The following is a 17,286-nucleotide window of genomic DNA, read 5'->3' on the forward strand; positions in this document are numbered from 1 at the left end:
TTCTTCCACTCTTAGACTGGGCCCTGGGCTACAATACCCTGTGTATTGACCATGCTTACCCAAGTTGGCCTAACTGGGTTCAATACTTATGGTTCTTCCACAATGGTGAATACAATGACCAGACAACCTTCTCGTACCCAAGTTTATTTAATCTGAACAGTAGGAACAAAGCATAATATAAGAGAAAAAGGATTTTAAAACAACAAAAGGTCTACATGCATATGTATCTTACCTAATGACTCACTGTCTCCCTGTTGGAATCCTACAAAGACCTACCTTCTTCAGGCACCCCACTTGCACACGCACACACACGAACTTTTGATCTGTGACCACAAAATGGCTGAAAAAATCAGAAATTCTGAGATCTAGCTTCCAAATTCCTTTGCTTTTCCATGTTGGGCAAAAGCCAAAATTTCATATGGTAATTTGCTAATGACCAATGACTCAACTAATTGTTTTATGTATTTTCTCCAAACTCCTAAGAAACATATCCCTTTACCTTCATGGAAAATCAGGCAGAGTTCAGGCCAAAACATATTTCCAAGTCAAAGTTACATGGTGGCTAAGGGGTTTAGAACAAAAACAGATGCAACCTTAAGAGTGATAAGGATACCATCTCCCACAATATAACTGAAATCAAGCTGGCTCCTTCAGAATGAAAGAGACACTAAAAAATGTAAAATATTATTTATGTTTGTTTTTTCCCTGTATAATGGTACCCTTCTGATAAGGGAAACTTAAATGCTCAAATCCTGATTTTCAAGAGTCAGATTGTTAGATGTGACTTGTCACATTGTGGAAGGCTAAAAAGAAGATTTGGAAGCATGACACGCCAGCAAGCTGAACCCTACATTGACAGAGTTTCTTGGGTGTGAATTACTGGAGATATTTACACTTAAAAAAACCACCTAAAACAAACAGCTGCCCCTTAATCCTGTGTCTTCCTCTTTTTTTTAATTAACTTAAGTGTCCTGTGGCAGTTTCTTTTCCTTGCCTTGTCTACAACCCTGTAACCATTTCCAGTGCAAAGCTTATTTTACAAATTGTAGGCCATGTCCATTCCTAGATCTCAGTGTAGAATTTCTCTCACATAAATTGGAATTCTGTGTGCAGAACAAGGGCAAGATACTACCCATCTTTCATCATGTTTTTCAGTAATAGGAGGAAATGGCATTTGTAAATGAGCAACATTTACAACATATAAAAACATCTACCACATGTTTGATCAAATTAAATGCATGAATTCTTCAACCATAAAACAATCAAGCCAAACAGTTTATCTTCTTTGAGACTCTTATTTGGCTGAACAGCCCAGAGACTCTGGAGAAAATCTCAGTGATTAAATCCCTGCTCTCTGAAATTGACATTCTTTCTGCAGAAACTTTAAAGTGATTTAAAATTAGATGATTAATAGGAAAGCATGAGACAACAAATAAGATTATTTACTTGTAGGTCAGAGGATGTTATTTAATCTTGGCTTTTTTTCCCCCTCCTCTTCTCCAAAGCTGATCCATTACCAGGATCTATGAATGTTAGTCGTCTTGTTCTTCTTAACGTATGCGCAACATGCTTCAGGTGGCATGTGACCAGGATTCATCACCAAATTTTGTCCACTGCTTCGATCATTAGCTTTCTCTGCTTGGACTGGATACTGACAGGGAGTGCGATATGGACGCTGATAATGTTAGTTTAACCTTGCCACAAGCGTAGATCGATTATTAATGTATCTTGCTTTCTTTTTTACTTTGCTTTTATCATCACATTACCCTTCTTATTTGTTTTGTGGTGATTTTCATATTGGGGCAAACTTTTACACAGTCATATTAGTGATGTATTTGTTTTTAGTTTTCACCATATGTATTCATTTACATTACCTTGGAGAGGAAGGATAATCCAATGGTTATAGCATTAGCTTAACACTTTGCAGAGCTAGGTTCAAGTCTGTGCTCTGCCACGGATTTACTGTGTGACCTTAGGCAGGTCACCTAACCAGTCTCTTCCTCACCTGCAAAATGTGAGTAACAGCTCTTCCCTACCTCACAGGGTTGTTGTGAGGATAAATACAGTAATATCTAAGTACCTTGTGATCTTTACAGTAATATCAGACATAAAATACCTGAAGTAAATAGATATTTTTAAAAAGGAAAATGCTGAATAGCTCATTGGTTTACAAGAGAATCATCATAATAAGATCATAAATTCAGCAGCAACAACCCTTTACTTTTAAAAACTGAGCCCTACCTAAACATGCTGTTTGCTATAAATTTCTCCAAGTGCATCAAAGTACATTTTCTTGTGAGGGGGTTGTGTTTTTTCCTGACATTCAGGGGAATTTCTGACCTTTAAAATCCCCATAGAGGATATTCCATTATTGCATTGCTCAGGCATATTAAGTGTGATCTGTGAGATTCCCAGCTTCTGTAATAATCATAATAAATCCTGCCTGGTTTCGAGTTTCTTGGTGGCTCCAGTCATATGCTAAGACAATACAAAGCTGTATTTAAATGTTCTTCTCTGTAATATTATAGTTGTTCTGGAATTCTTTGAATAGAAATGACTTGCTTTTAATGAATTACGAGAGTAGAATTTTGTATTCTAAGGAGGAAAATGAAGGAGAGAGATATTTCAAAAAATTGATAGATTTCAAAACAACGTCTTCTAGCTCAGAGCAGTCTGTAAATTCACACTTTAATACACATTAAATCATTGAGCCTTTGGGGTTGTTTCTATCTGATTCTATTTTCTTTGAAGAACAAGACAGAACACAACCCAGAATACTCTAATTTGGATAGAATCTGATGTATAAGTGACAAAATCAGACATTTAAAACAAAGCAGTGGACTATGACGCATATTACCGCTGCAAACTAATAAACACATTTTATTGTGCAAGACATTGGCTTCATGTGTTGGCCAACTCTACCAAACAGTTTCAAGGGTTCCGAGTACTGGGACTGCATAATATGCAGCAGTTTGGATTTTTTTTCCAAAACAAATAAAAAGCATGCTTATTGCATTGGTGGGCTGATTCTATTGGCTTTCATAAAAAAGGCACATCCTGAAGAGGGCTGATGCCTCTCATTCCAGGAGGTGTAGGGAGTTCAGAGTATAAGGAACCGCACAGAAGATGCCCCAGAGATGAGAGTGGAAGAAAGAGACAGTGAGGGTGAGTAAGCTTAGAAGGAAGAAGTGTGATCACAGCTTCTCAGTACAATAAGAAAGGAGTGGATAAAAGCCAGGATTGGCTGGACAGTGAAGTCTAATAAAAAAAAACATCTGTGGCGGTGACTTGATGTTAGAAAAGGGTAGCACCTTCCACAAATTTGATATCTCATCCACCCCTCAGGATGTCTCCTTAGAAGAGACAACGAGGAGTCCTTGTGGCATCTTAGAGACGAACAAATTTATTTGGGCATAAGCTTTCGTGGGCTAGAACCCACTTCATCAGATGCATGGAGTAAAAAATACAGGAGCAGGTATAAATACATGAAAAGATGGGAGTTGCCTTAACAAGTGTGAGGTCAGTCTAACGAGACAATTCAGTTAACAGCAGGATACCAAGGGAGGGAAAATAATTTATGTAGTGGTAATGAGAGTGGCCCATTTCAAACAGTTGACAAGAAGGTGTGCGTAACAGTAGGGGGAAATTAGTATTGTCGAAATTAGGTTTAGGCTTTGTAATGACCCAACCATTCCCAGTCTTTATTCAGGCCTAATCTGATGGTGTCCAGTTTGCAGATTAATTCCAGTTCTGCAGTTTCACATTGGAGTCTGTTTTTGAAGATTTTTGTTGAAGAATTGCCACTTTTACGTCTGTTATTGAGTGACTAGGGAGACTGAAGTGTTCTCCGACTGGTTTTTGGATGTTATGATTCCTGATGTCAGATTTGTGTCCATTTATTCTTTTGTATAGAGACTGTCCGGTTTGGCCAATGTACATGGAAGAGGGGCATTGCTAGCACATGATGGCATATATCACATTGGAAGAGATTTACTGTATTTCTCAATACAATACTGGAGGCAATAGGGTCATTGCTCAAGTGGGAAATGCAGTACAGCAGCTCCTATATAGATATGCTGTCCACCTGTGATACCACAGGAAGAGAAGATAGAGTGAGTTTCCCAAGAAAGCCTTTCCTTATTCTCTTCTTGGGTAGGCAACACAGTGGAGCAGAGGGACATACACAGTCACCAGACAATATCAGGGGTTTGAAGAGGGGAATATGCAATGTGGGAATGGTGAAGCCTCCAATGGAAATTTTCCATTTTATTTTATTTTGCAGGCTGCCTTTTTTGGCCTGTCTGGGCAGTTAATATTTGTATGCAAATAAGAATTGGACTGGTCTCTGTTTATAAAACATTTCATCAAAACAAATATTTTCATGGATATTTTAATGTATTCTGCTATGAACACAGTGAAACCTTGTTAGGGGTTGAGTTAAAAATTGTCAGGGAGGTTGAGGGATATGAAAGCAATAACTAACAGGATAAGTTCTTCACAGACCCTCCCACGTCAGACAAAATGGGTATGTGAATTCACGCAGGAGTTTTGGACTTGGTTAACAGAGCAGCTTTTGATGAGTATTGTTTTGGGTAAAGTGTGTGGGAAGGAAGGAAGAACAGAGAACAGAAAAAGGGACACAGAGGCAAAAAAAAAAAAAAAAAAAGGAATTAAGCCAAGCAGCAGCCTGTGAGCACAATATATGACCCTGGAAAAAGCGAGGGAGAGAATTTTCTGAGGCAGGTGTTGGCTAAAGAGGCTTGGGACTGTAAGCCAAGAAACTATTTTTTTGTTTCCGGTTCCTCCTATATTCAGAGAAGCAGGACCTTAAACGTTCCTTGTAAACAAACAAGATTATATCAAAGAAAATACAGACTCTACTGTCAATTTCCAACAATACCCAAATATCATCATACTCTACACCCTGGCTTGTAAACTTTCTTCTCTTTCCACTTCACCTACTTTATGAGCTGTCATGAATAAATAGCTGCTTGGTTCACTAATTGATTAATTATTGCTTTTTCTTTCTTAACAAGACAGTTCTCCAATTATCAAGCCAGTAGAATCAGTGTTCCTAGATAAAATCCAAACTTTCAAGCAGAGGATTCTCACAGGCTGACAGTGCGATCATCACTGTTTGAATGCCTGGCCAGCCGCCCCCTCTCATATATAATGAGGGAGATCCAGTTCAAGTGCCCTGCAGACTGTAGCTGTGGCAGTATGGCACAGAGATGGGGTGATCTTTCACACAGGTCAGTTACAGGCTATTTAGAACCTTAGAGGTCATAACCTAACCTTAAACTCCACCTGGAGACCAACATGTAGCCAGCCAATGCAGACCCCAGAGCACTGTTTTCATGCACTCACAATGAGATACTTCACTTAATAAATGAGCCATCTTCAGTCTCCAAGGATATGTCTACACTGCAGTATAAGCTGCGGGCTTGAATTCAGGCTCAAGCCTAGCCCCACTTCTGTCTACACACAAACTGCACTAACCCAGGGCTCATATCCAGTGTTCCCAGACCCCATGGGGTGGAGGGTCCGAGTCTGAGTTAAGCTGGGAACCAGGATTCAAGCCTATTGCTTTGCCGGGTAGACACAATCACACTGGATTCATGCTCTCGGAGTCCACCAAAAATATTTCACAATACCACGGACCACTTTTGTCATCAGGACAGTCAAGTATTCCCACACTGCACCACAAACAAAGGGATATAGCAGCCACATTTTAGGAGGGTGCTAGGAAGTCTGGGATATGGGTGGTTGGATTTGGATCCCATAATGCAGTGTAGATGTTGGACCTCTAGGTTGGAATCCAGGGTTCAACAGTTCCTAACCAGGGGTTACAAATCAGTGTACATGCTCAAGCCCTAGGTTAACAAACTCAGGGTCTGCTAACTTGAGTTCTACTAACCCTGGGCTTACAATGCAGTGTAAATATACCCCATATGGTTTTAATGTGTAACCCAATGTAGAGTACAGTGCAGTAGTCTGATCTTGAGATAACAGAAGCATGGATCAGAGTGGCTAAGTCTGCACACAAAAGGAAATATCTTAACCTATTTACCAGAGGCAGTGAAAAGTTATCGTAGGTTGCTAAAGCTCAAACCTGGATAATATTTAAGAGGAGGAAAAATGTTCCCAAGGTTATAAAAAGCCCTACACATCTGCAGAAGTAAATAGCCTGGCAATGTAAGATCAGTCAGAATATCTGTCACGTTAGATAAATGACTTGGAGAAACAAATTAAGGAGTTGGAGGCTATGCTCCTTAGAAAGTTTCTTTCAAACCAGTTGCATGATTGATTGACATGAACTTGTGTCCAAACTCCAGGACATAGAATAAAGCCAGCCTTTAGGACTCTGAAGATTTGTGACTCATTGCTATGGCAACGCTCAGCAGGAAATATAGGTAAGAAAATAAGATTCACTTGACTATTCCTTAAAATGTAAATCCACACCAGGAGGAAACAAGATAGTTAAATGTAATATTGCAAAATCATTTGCTACAGCAATTCCTGGTGATGCCACTACTTTAAGGCATTAAAAGCCTCGTTTTCATGTGGTTTATAATTAAGAAGAGGGAGAAGTGAGATTACTGTGGACTCAAAATTCATATTAAAAGTTTCAGCCTAGCATTGCAAAGGAAGATTCAGTCACAGGAGTGGCTCATCATCTCTCTTTACTTAAGGAAAGACCTGAGCCTGCCTGCCTACCTACCTACGGGAGGAGGGATAGCTCAGTGGGTTGAGCATTGACCTGCTAAACCCAGAGTTATGAGTTCAATCCTTGAAGGGGCCATTTAGGGATCTGGGGCAAAAAAAAAATTGGGGATTGGTTCTGCTTTGAGCAGGGGGGTGGAATAGATGATCTCCTGAGGTCCCTTCTAACTCTGATATTCTATGATACCTCACTCATTCACACTGCACTCTATCAGGTATAATGGTCACAGAACATACTCTTCAAGGTATGCAAACACATAAACAAAGGATATTTTCTATTTACTTATAAAACCAGGCAACAGATGACCGGAAGTGGGACATGCGCATTTCCGAGTTATAAGATACTACAAAGTAGTGTATACATTTCTTAAGACTTTTTTTGTTCTGTTTAGAACCAGTATCAGATTATGTTTCATTAGAAATCAGGTTAGATGATCATGAATAGAATACGTATAAATCATATTTATCAATGACAAACATTTACAAAATGGTGTGGGCAGCTAGTCCCTTCAGATCAGTTGATTTGGGTACTTAGGGGTAAAGAACATTTAAATAATTAAATATAAAGGAATTTTTATTTAAAAAAATAAACCATGTGTACATAAACTAGCAATATGAACTGTGTACGTAATAAACAATATGCTTCGTTAACATCTTCTCTGTATATAGTTAGTATGTTTTAATATATGCTATTTTGCTTTTTTCTTCAGAAATTCTGCTTTAGTTCCTCAATATAAGGGCAATTGACTAGAATTAAATACACCAAAAGGACACTAACACTTATCATCAATACAGAACAGAAATCCAGTCCGTTCATGTTCAGGAACCAACACAAACACTTCTCAAGCTCCCAGAGATTTGATTTTTAGTTGCAGATGTCCTATATTTTGTGATTTTAAACCATATCCTTTGAGTTCTTTTATTGCAGATTTTGGTGGCAGTAGAGACAGCCATTTAGGTATCTCTCAAACCCACATTCTTTGTGGATTCCCGTTAGATCCCACACACCGGCCGTAATTCTCCCTTGAGTTAGGGATCAGAGTGTGTGGTCACGAGGAATTTTCTTTGCTGTTGCTTTACAAGTTACCTTTCTCTTTAAGATGCCATGCTGAGAATTTCATTTCTGAATAAAAACCTGAGAAATGGTTGTTTGTTTGAAGTGAGTTATTTTCCTGCATACAACATTTTCATTTTCATAACAGGCATGGAAGAGACCTTTGCCTTGTGGTTGAAAAATCAATACTAACTTTACTTTTTGTTTTCATTGTGAATTTAAGATAATCCCTTTGTTTCATTTCCAAGCCACACTAATTCAGCAGCCATTTTTTATTTTCTGTGAAGTTTTGAAAGTGTCTGTTTAACTGCCTCCCAGGCTTTAACTGACACTTAAGTTTGAGAGCATGTCAACCACAAGTAGGGCTGAGTGAGGTATATGGTGAGGAAATCCTTGAGATACTAAGAAGTTTCAGTCTGCCAACATGGTTTCAAAACACTCTACACCGATTCTAAAATTAAAATGGAACTAGTGCCCTCTAGCAACATTAATACACTTCTAACTAAATAATTTCAAAAGTCTGTTGAACCAAATTAATCCCGAGAGTAAGCAGCGGCAACTCCCACTAATTTGTCCAATATGCCAGCAATTAATTTGTCCTATAATGCTGTCTATTAGGAAAATATAGATGTTTGAAATGGAAGAGATCTATTAGGATATTTTGTCCATTTCCCATTTTAATTCAGAATTGTTACCTATTGTATATTCTGCAGTGCTTAGTCAAGCTTAGTTTCAGTTGACTCAGTACTTGGGATTTCCACCACAATACTTAGGAGATTGATTTCATAGGATAATTTAGAACATCATTCAGAATTTGTTTTTTATGTTTAACAAATTGTCTTTGCTCACTTTTATATTTACTCTTAAAAAAATACCTCTTTGGATCACCCTAAATAATTCTTCTTTCACCTTGCTGTTTGCATCCTGTTTACTTATTGATAGTTACAAATCCTTCTTATAACTCTCCTCTACCATAATGCCTACAAAATTCTTGACATTGGTTAGGCAGCTGGTGTGTTGTGACTATTGCTTATCGTGTTAATCAGCACCATATCATTGTTCCTTGTGCTCCCTTTGACAAGTTTTTTAATATCAATATCTCCAAATTCTTAACCACTTCCTGTTGCTTTTCTTCAGGATGTTTTTTGATACTGAGCTGTCCAGAATCTATGCATCATTCTCATCAGTGCATTAATAATAGGCTTGGAGGGTTTAGATTTTTGTTTGTAGATGTCAATTTCACCATACACTCAGAAATATTGCTTTTGGTAACAACAGAAATTTACAGATAGGCAAAAGTAAGAAAAATTCTACTTGAGAATGTAGAGTTTGATTTAAGGACGTTTACTTTGTATATTTTGACTTGTGATGTTGACAGTTTGTGTTTTAACAGTAAAAAGCTGTAACTTTTTGAATGTTAACATCTGTCATTAAAAATCTGTCTGCACTCCCATAATTTCCCACAACTCTGAAAATTTCAACTGATAAAAATTGAAAAAACATGCTTAAAATAAACATTGATATTTTCCATCAATATTCTAAAAAATAAAAGTTGGATTTTCCCAAACCTACTTATAAACAGAGCCTATCACCAGTCTGTTATGTGATGCCTCTCTATCAGGAGCATAACGATGAATTGGCTTTTTTATGCAGAGTGGAAGTAAGGTATTATATGTTTAAAGTCCATATCCAATTTAAAGGTCATTATCTAAGTCCTTTTTGCTATTACCTCTCTGTTTGACTAAGTATCTGTGAACTGGATTATTTTCTTCAGATGTGATAGCTTGGACTTTTTCTATGTTGAATGACATTTTAGTTCCAGGCTATGGTTCTGATCCGTCTTCCATTAAAGCCAAAACTAAAACAGCCATTGACCACATGGGAGTTGGATCAGGCATTACCTGTAGCTTCTCTAGATCTATTTGCATCATATTTCTGTCCCTGACTAATGTTTCCAACACCTTCTAATTTATTATTATAGGAAAATTTAATTGAGCTGTTTACCCATTCTTCAAAAATCATTAATAAAGATGTTAAATTGCTTATTACTGCACCTTGAGTCACCCCACTATATTTCACCCGCCCACTTGATAAATTGCCATGTATCATTATTCTTCGTTGATGGTGCTTCAGCCAATTTCAAGCCCATATGACACTGTTCACAACCATGCCACCAACAGCAATATTTCTTCAAGTAAGATTTTCGGGGCTAATTTCTAGGATTGCCAGCTTTTCCTTTTAAATGTTAATACATTCATTTTATTTTCCCAATCTTCTGGTGCCTTCCGGCTTCTCTTTGACTTTTCAAAACTAACCACTGGTGGTTCAATGCATTCATTAGCTAATTCCTTTAATATGCCCAGACTCCCTATCGTTTTGACTGCTTATTTGTATGTAACCATATTTCCAAGTATTCCTTTATTAGCTTTTAATCAACAACCATTTGAACGTTTTTGTTACTTCCTAATTGCCTTTATCATTTTTATTAAAGAACAATTTTAAAAAGCAGCTAAGTCATTTCAAACAAGCTGATTTCCTCTCCTGATTCATTTGTGAATGCATCACCTTTCTCTCCTTTCTCTTCTCCCAAATCCACATATATCTGTGACAGTCCTAATTCCCCTCAACCCTTTAATTACCATTAGCATTCTGTTCATATTGTGTCCTATTGTTGCCCTTACTTTTTCAGCTGCAAGCTTTAACAGTCTGAAGTTCTTTTTGTTTGCTTCCCCCCTTTCCTTACCTCTATTTGAGTGTTTTTACCTTCAGATTTCCAAGCTGCGTCTTGTGAAGTCCCTTTGGCTATCACTTACTCGTTTTTCTCTTCAAAAAATCTGAGGTTTGCTGCTGTTTAATTACTGAATTATATATTTGGTTGCTCCAGACTTCTTCCATTCAGCTGATGTAATTGTCATAGGTTTCCTGAAGTCAATGTGATCTTTTATACTGGCTCAGGATCTTCCCCATGGATTTTAATACTTCTACCATACTTACTAAGCTTATTCATGCCTGTAAACGTGATGGGCACCTCAGATGTCCCCACCTCCATTTGCACTGCTGTGCTCTGGAAGTCCAGTATTAAGTCCATTTAACTCAAATAGTTTATAATTATTACTAGAACAGGGAAAACTGTGGAAAAGTCATTGCGACCACAAAAAGAGAGAATTTCATTTTGTGTTGATCCAATTTTAAATTTTTTCCAACTTTTTGATTAGCAAAAAAATATTGAAAAATTTGGTTTTAGATCAACCTGAAAAGAATTTTTGGAAATTGCCAGCCAACAGAAATATTTACTATTCATCTAGTGCTAGTGTAACACCAACAGACCCCAGTCAACGGCGGGCGGGATCAAACCGAGGACCCCTGGAGCTTAGTGCATGAGCCTCTAATGCATCAGCTAAAAGCCGTATGCTTCTTAGTTAGGGCTGTAGAGCAGACTCCTTTAACTCTCTCTAAGTGGTCTCAATGCCACTAGATGGGACAGAACACCACACCCCAGGAGATGTGGATTACGTTAATTAATAGCACTGCAATTCCTTATTGTGCCCACATGCACAATCAGTTCCTTGTGACTGGTAAAATAAAAATCCAGGATGGCTTCTCCTCCAGTCATATTCTTTACTTTCTAAACACAAGGTTAACCTCTGTATAACTCAATAGTATCTTTATTATTCTATATTTAGGACCTAATTAACATCTGGAGTCAAGAATTTTTATGCAATTCCCCTAACAGCTACTCAGAGTCATTTTAACTCTGCCTCTGGCTTGGGGGCTTATTGCTGGTGCCCCCTGTAGTTCCTCCTTTGCTATTTTCATTTTGTCCTTTCTTACCCAAAGTATCTCACTAGTTTCATCTGATTCTCAAATCTGTTCTCACCGGTCTGACTGCAGTAGAACAAGGGGCTGGAGGCAGGAGGAACATTGCTGCTGCAACAAAAAGAAGCCCTCACTGCCACTGACCAGCCTCACAGAGGAAACAAAGACATATTCTTTGTTTACATCTTAAATCTTTACATATTCATTCTCATGGATTTTTAAAATCAATAAAAAGAGCAAAAATGAATATAGAGTAAATATTTTAAATTCTATAGTATCTGCATGAAGTTTAAATAAAGGAACCCAGCCTAACTGGTTATCATTTATCTCTTTAATGACCAGCTATATAAAGCCAAAGTTGGATTCATCTGATGGAATGTTGTAACGTATGAAAAGGACTTCATTAGGAATTAAAGCAGGCCAACACGGACAGCAGCATAGCTCTGTCTCCAGAAAAGAATCAGTGGGTAGTATTTTGCCTAGTGTGGCTCCAGAGAGCATGACTACCTGGGAAAAAAAGGTGCAATTGCCAAATGAGTTAACTCAATTGTATTAGCTTAATTCATCTTAACCCCCATCTCCCTCATGGACCCTTGTGTAAACACAGATTCATGTGTTTTAGATTGAGTTGGTGGTGTTGTAGCTTAAGTTGAAGCATAGGCTACAACATAATCAGCTCAAATGATCTAAAGATGTCACACTATGTCTACACAGATTTTATGAGGGCTTGAAGGTTCAACTGAACTTAGATAATTTAATTGATCTAACTTGATTGAAAAACACCTTCTTTGCCCAAGTAGACTGGGCTATAAAGTATAGAGTTTGTGTAATGGGATATAAACAGCACAATGTCGGGATGTTGCCATGCAATTATTATAGCCACATTGCCCATGTCACTCTAAACATTGTGTCATTCCACTTCTCTTTTTGGATGAAGTTTGATCATTGCAAAAAAGAAACTGAATACTACACTTACAATTCAAAAATGAAATATCTACAGTAAATTCAAATTGAACACGAGAATATTTTTAAATCTTTCTAAAATTCTACCCCATGAGGAACAGTCCTCATCAAAATTTCTATAATAAATGTTGGTTTTATTTTAAAATCAGAAGACATTAACAGAAACTTAGGAACAGCTGCCATTGATCACCAAGGATATTTTCAAACCTGACTAGATTTCAGCTGCTTACTTGTTACAAATAGTTTTATGAAATCAATATACTGTTTTATCTCAAACAGTTAATGGAACAATATTTTCTTCCTTCTTTATGTCATTTTGATTAACTTTGATCTGATTTTCTCCAGACTCTGATATCTACCCTTGTCTCCCCAACTCCTGTTTTAATAATCTGACTTTCTTGTTGTTTATTTAATCCGAAATGTATTTTTAGAACCTCTATAAAAGTACTAAACTGTTTAGTTAAGATGTAAAATGAGCTTCTGCAACTGGAGCAGGATAAAAATACAGACAAAGGCCAGTCACAGCTAATGACTTCAGTAGAGTTCAGATTTCCATCAGCTGAGAATCTGGCGAATATATGACTGAGAATTTCCTAAATTCACGCATTAGAAATACTAACCTCCGTTTAGAGATATTTACCTGACTGATATAATTGGTGGATACATTTTCCAAGTAAAGTTTGCACAGTTGTGCATATACATTTGCACGTCTCACTTATGCATGTTATCTGACGTATGCACATAAATTTAGTCTATGCACACTTAGCTATTTAAGACTGTAACTAGCACACACAAATGCCTGAGTATGCAAACTCATCAAATATATGCAAATATGACAGGCACATCCAAATATATGAATGTAAATGCACCCTTCTAACTTTGAAAATCTGGCCCTTTGAAATACAAAGCATGAGATGTATTTCATAAGATCAAGGAACCATGCTTATTAAATGAAACATCAATAAAATAATTATTTTACAGATCATAAATTATAAATTTATGGTGATGGATTCTGCTGAAGTGACGTTATAAATTATGTTATTTGACCATCTCTTTTCATCTCTATTTTTAAGGAAAAATTCAATTTACAGAATAAGACACTAGACCACAATCATCTCCCCCTCAATAATTAGTGAGGTTATAGTCTTCAGAGTCAACTATTTGAATAATGGCCTCCTGCTAAGTTTTTTAGGAGGATCATAACACGTAAAATTAACCATTGGAGCAGTTCTCTTCCTGTCAGTTCTTAGTGGAATAGTTGTGTGTTAGATACAACTGCTTTACCAGCCCAGCTTTTGTGCCACCCCTAGGCTATCCTTATTCCTTTCTCTTCCAGTCATGCTGCATTAACAACTTTCAGTTTCTTGTTCTTCTATACCACATATGACGTGCATGCTCTTACAGATTTTTATTATTCCTACAATTATGCTAAAACCCGAGGAAAAAGACACAACATAAAGAAATAATACATCTTTATAAAGTACTTACAATTGATCTGATTTTTTTTTCTTTTGCCAGTTTCAGGGATGATTTATAGCAACTTGCCAGGTCTTCTTTATGACTATCACTGATATGGCCTCTTGCTATTGGTCCCACAGTATGAATGACATCTGCAAAAAATGAAAAAAAAATCACTTTACTCCGAATGTGGTAATGATTGGGAAAGGGGCTAATTTCTGGAGAAGGGTCTAGAAATCGCAACTGCATTAAAAAGGAAAAAAAAAAAAAGCACCAGGGCAGTCTAGCAAATTTCCTCAATACCTGTATACAAATGCAGGGAGTATGTGGGACAAGCAGGATGAACTGGAAGTCATGGTATATGAAGAAAATTATGACTTAATTGGCATCACAGCAACTTGGTGGGACAATTGCCATGATTGGCATGTTATTGGCATGTTATCACATGTTCCGAAAGGATAGCTATGGGAAAAACGGAAGTGTTGTGCTGTACATCAAGAATGTATACACTTGCTCCAAGGTCCAACGGGAACTGAGTGACAGATGTGCTGAGCCTCTGGATGAGAATAATAAGGGAAAAGAATAGTAGCAATGGTGGGGGTCTATTATAGGCCACCAAATCAGGAAGAGGAAGTGAACGAGTCATTCTATCTACAAGCAGGTAACAAGATTAGTTAACACACATGAGCTAGTATTAATAGTGGATTTTAACTTCCCTGATATCTGTTAGAACACTGTTGCAGCAAAACGTAATACATCCTGCAATTTCTTAGCATGCGTAGGGGACAGCTTTGTGATTCAGAAAGTTGAGGAAACAACTAGTGGGTCAAACCCGGGACCCCAGCCCCTATCCAGCCCCCCCTCCTCCCTGTCCCCGGACTGCCCCGCCCTATCCAAACTCCCCTGTTCCCTGACCGCCCCCATCTCCCCCAGAACCTCTGCCCCATCCAACCGCTCCTGTTCTGTCCCCTGGACCTCCTACCTGCCGTGCACGCACCACCGCCACCCCCTTACCATGCTGTTCAGAGCAGCAGGAGCTTGCAGCCCCGCTGCCCGGACAGAGCCAGCTGTGCTGCCCGCACAGCGGCGTGACTGTGGGAGAGGGGAGACAGTGGGGGGGGCAGGGGGCTAGTTTCCCCAGCCAGGAGCTCAGGGGCCGGGAAGGATGGTCCCGCGGGCAGGATGTGGCCCGCGGGCCATAGTTTGCCCACCTCTGACTTAGAAAGAAAAGGAGTTGAAGGAGACTGGCAATTCTTAAAAGATGTAATACTAGAGACTCAACATCAAGCTATTGTGATGCAGAGTAAAGATAAGAAGAGCCACAGGAGACCAATGTGGCTGCACAAAGAGCGTTTTAGCTATCTAAAAACCAAAAAGGGATACATACAGGAAATAGCAGGAGGGGCATGTCACCAAGGAAGTATACATTGGAATAGCACGAGCGTGTAGGGAAAAAAATCAGGAAAGCCAAGGCAAAGAATGAGTTACAGCCAGCAAAAAATGATAGAGATAACAGGAAGGGGTTCTTCAAATATGTTAGACAAAAAGGAAAGATCAAGGATGGTGCGAGTCCGCTGCTCCATGGAGGTGGTGAGCTGGTAACGGAAGATGATAGGAGAGCAGAGCTACTCAATCCCTACTTTGCTTCAGTCTTCTCAAAAAAAATACCATGTGACCAGATGACTAGCAAAGTTGCCATAGACCATAAAGGGGAAAGGATGCAGATCGGGACAAGTAAAGAACACATCAGAGATCTTCTGACCAATTTGAATGATTTAAATTCAGCAGGGCCAGATGCTATTCACCCAAGGGTACTGAAGGAATTAGCCACTGGCAATAATATTTACAAACTCATGGATGACAGGAGAGATCCCAGAAGACTGGAGAAGAGCTAACGTAGTGCCCATCTTCAAAAAGGGGGAAAATGTGGAGCTGGGGAACTATAGACTAGTCAGCCTGTCTTCAATATCCGAGAAGCTACTAGAGCAATGTATAAAACATCCAATTGGTGAGTACCTGGATGATGAAGGGGTAATCGCTATCAGCCAACATGGATTGACCAAGAAGTTCCAGTCATGCCAAACCAATTTGATTTCCTTTTTTGACAGAGCAACAGATTTGGTGGATAGGGGGAATGAGGTGGACATAATATACCTGGACTTCAGCAAAGCTTTTGACACATTCCCACATAACATTCTATTAAGTAAGCTGAACTATTAAGTAAGCAAAACAACCATTAAGTGGATACATAACTGGTTAAACAATCAGAAACAAAGAGTAACTATTAATGGATTGTAGGGAGGTCTCAAGTGGGGTTCCACAGGGATGAGTTCTGGGGGTGGTATAACATCTTTATTAATGACCTGGATGTAGGTATAGCAAGCATATTGATCAAGTCTGCAGATGACACAAAGCTGGGGGTTGGGGTTGCAAATACTCTGGAGGACAGAGCTAAAATTTAGGGATCTAAATTGATATTGGAAAACAGGGCTGGAGACAACAAAATGAAATTCAACAAAGACAAATTGAAGGTGTTACACTTTGGGAAGAAAAACCAAATGCACAAATACAGCATAGAGGCAAACTGGCTTGGCAGCAGCACGGCTGAGAAGGATCTGGGAGTTATGGTGGATCACAACCTCAATATGAATCAGCGATGCGATGCTGTTGCAAAAAAAGCAAACGCAATTTTAGGTTGCATTAACAGAGGTATAACATGTAAGTTACAGGTGCTTGTTAGGCCTCAACTGGTGTGCTGTGTCCAATTTTGGTCACCCATGTATAGAAAGGATGTAGAGAAATGGGCAAGGATCCAGAGGTGAGTGACAAAGGTGATCAAAGGGATGGAAGGCAGCCATGAGAGCAAAGGCTGAAGGAACGGGGCATGTTTAGTTTCAAAAAGAGGAGATTAAGGGGGGATATGATAGCGGTCTTCAGATACTTGAAAGGATGCCATACAAAAGATGGAGAAAAGTTGTTCTCTCTTGCCACAAAGGGCAGGACAAGGGGCAATGGGTTCAAACTACAGCATAGCAGACTTAGATTGAAACTCAGGAAAAACTTCCTAACTGTAAGAACAGTACGACAATGGAACAGACTGCCTCGGGAGGTTGAGGAAGCTTCTTTACTGAATCTTGGCAGGGAGTTAGACTAGATGACCCTTCTAAACCTCTGATTCTATGATTATTAATGACCTCATGATTCTGTACCACTATTGCAACATTACAAGCTATCATCTGCAGTTATTGTACCTGGACACAAAGATTTAAACA

At 38.6% G+C, this 17,286-nt stretch overlaps 1 protein-coding gene across 4 annotated transcripts in view; it reads right to left on the reverse strand.

Annotated features, from left to right (window-relative positions):
- Positions 1 to 17,286, reverse strand: part of MACROD2 (mono-ADP ribosylhydrolase 2) — a 1,347,099-nt gene that overhangs the window by 503,552 nt on the left and 826,261 nt on the right. For all 4 annotated transcript variants that reach the window (XM_038394327.2, XM_043512065.1, XM_043512066.1 and 1 more), the window contains exon 6: positions 14,045 to 14,166. In XM_038394327.2, the coding sequence (XP_038250255.1) occupies positions 14,045 to 14,166 (122 nt within the window). The remainder of the gene's footprint in view (positions 1 to 14,044; positions 14,167 to 17,286) is intronic.

Source organism: Dermochelys coriacea, chromosome 3, assembly GCF_009764565.3.
Source record: "Dermochelys coriacea isolate rDerCor1 chromosome 3, rDerCor1.pri.v4, whole genome shotgun sequence".
In the NCBI taxonomy this organism is placed as follows: Eukaryota; Metazoa; Chordata; order Testudines; family Dermochelyidae; genus Dermochelys; species Dermochelys coriacea.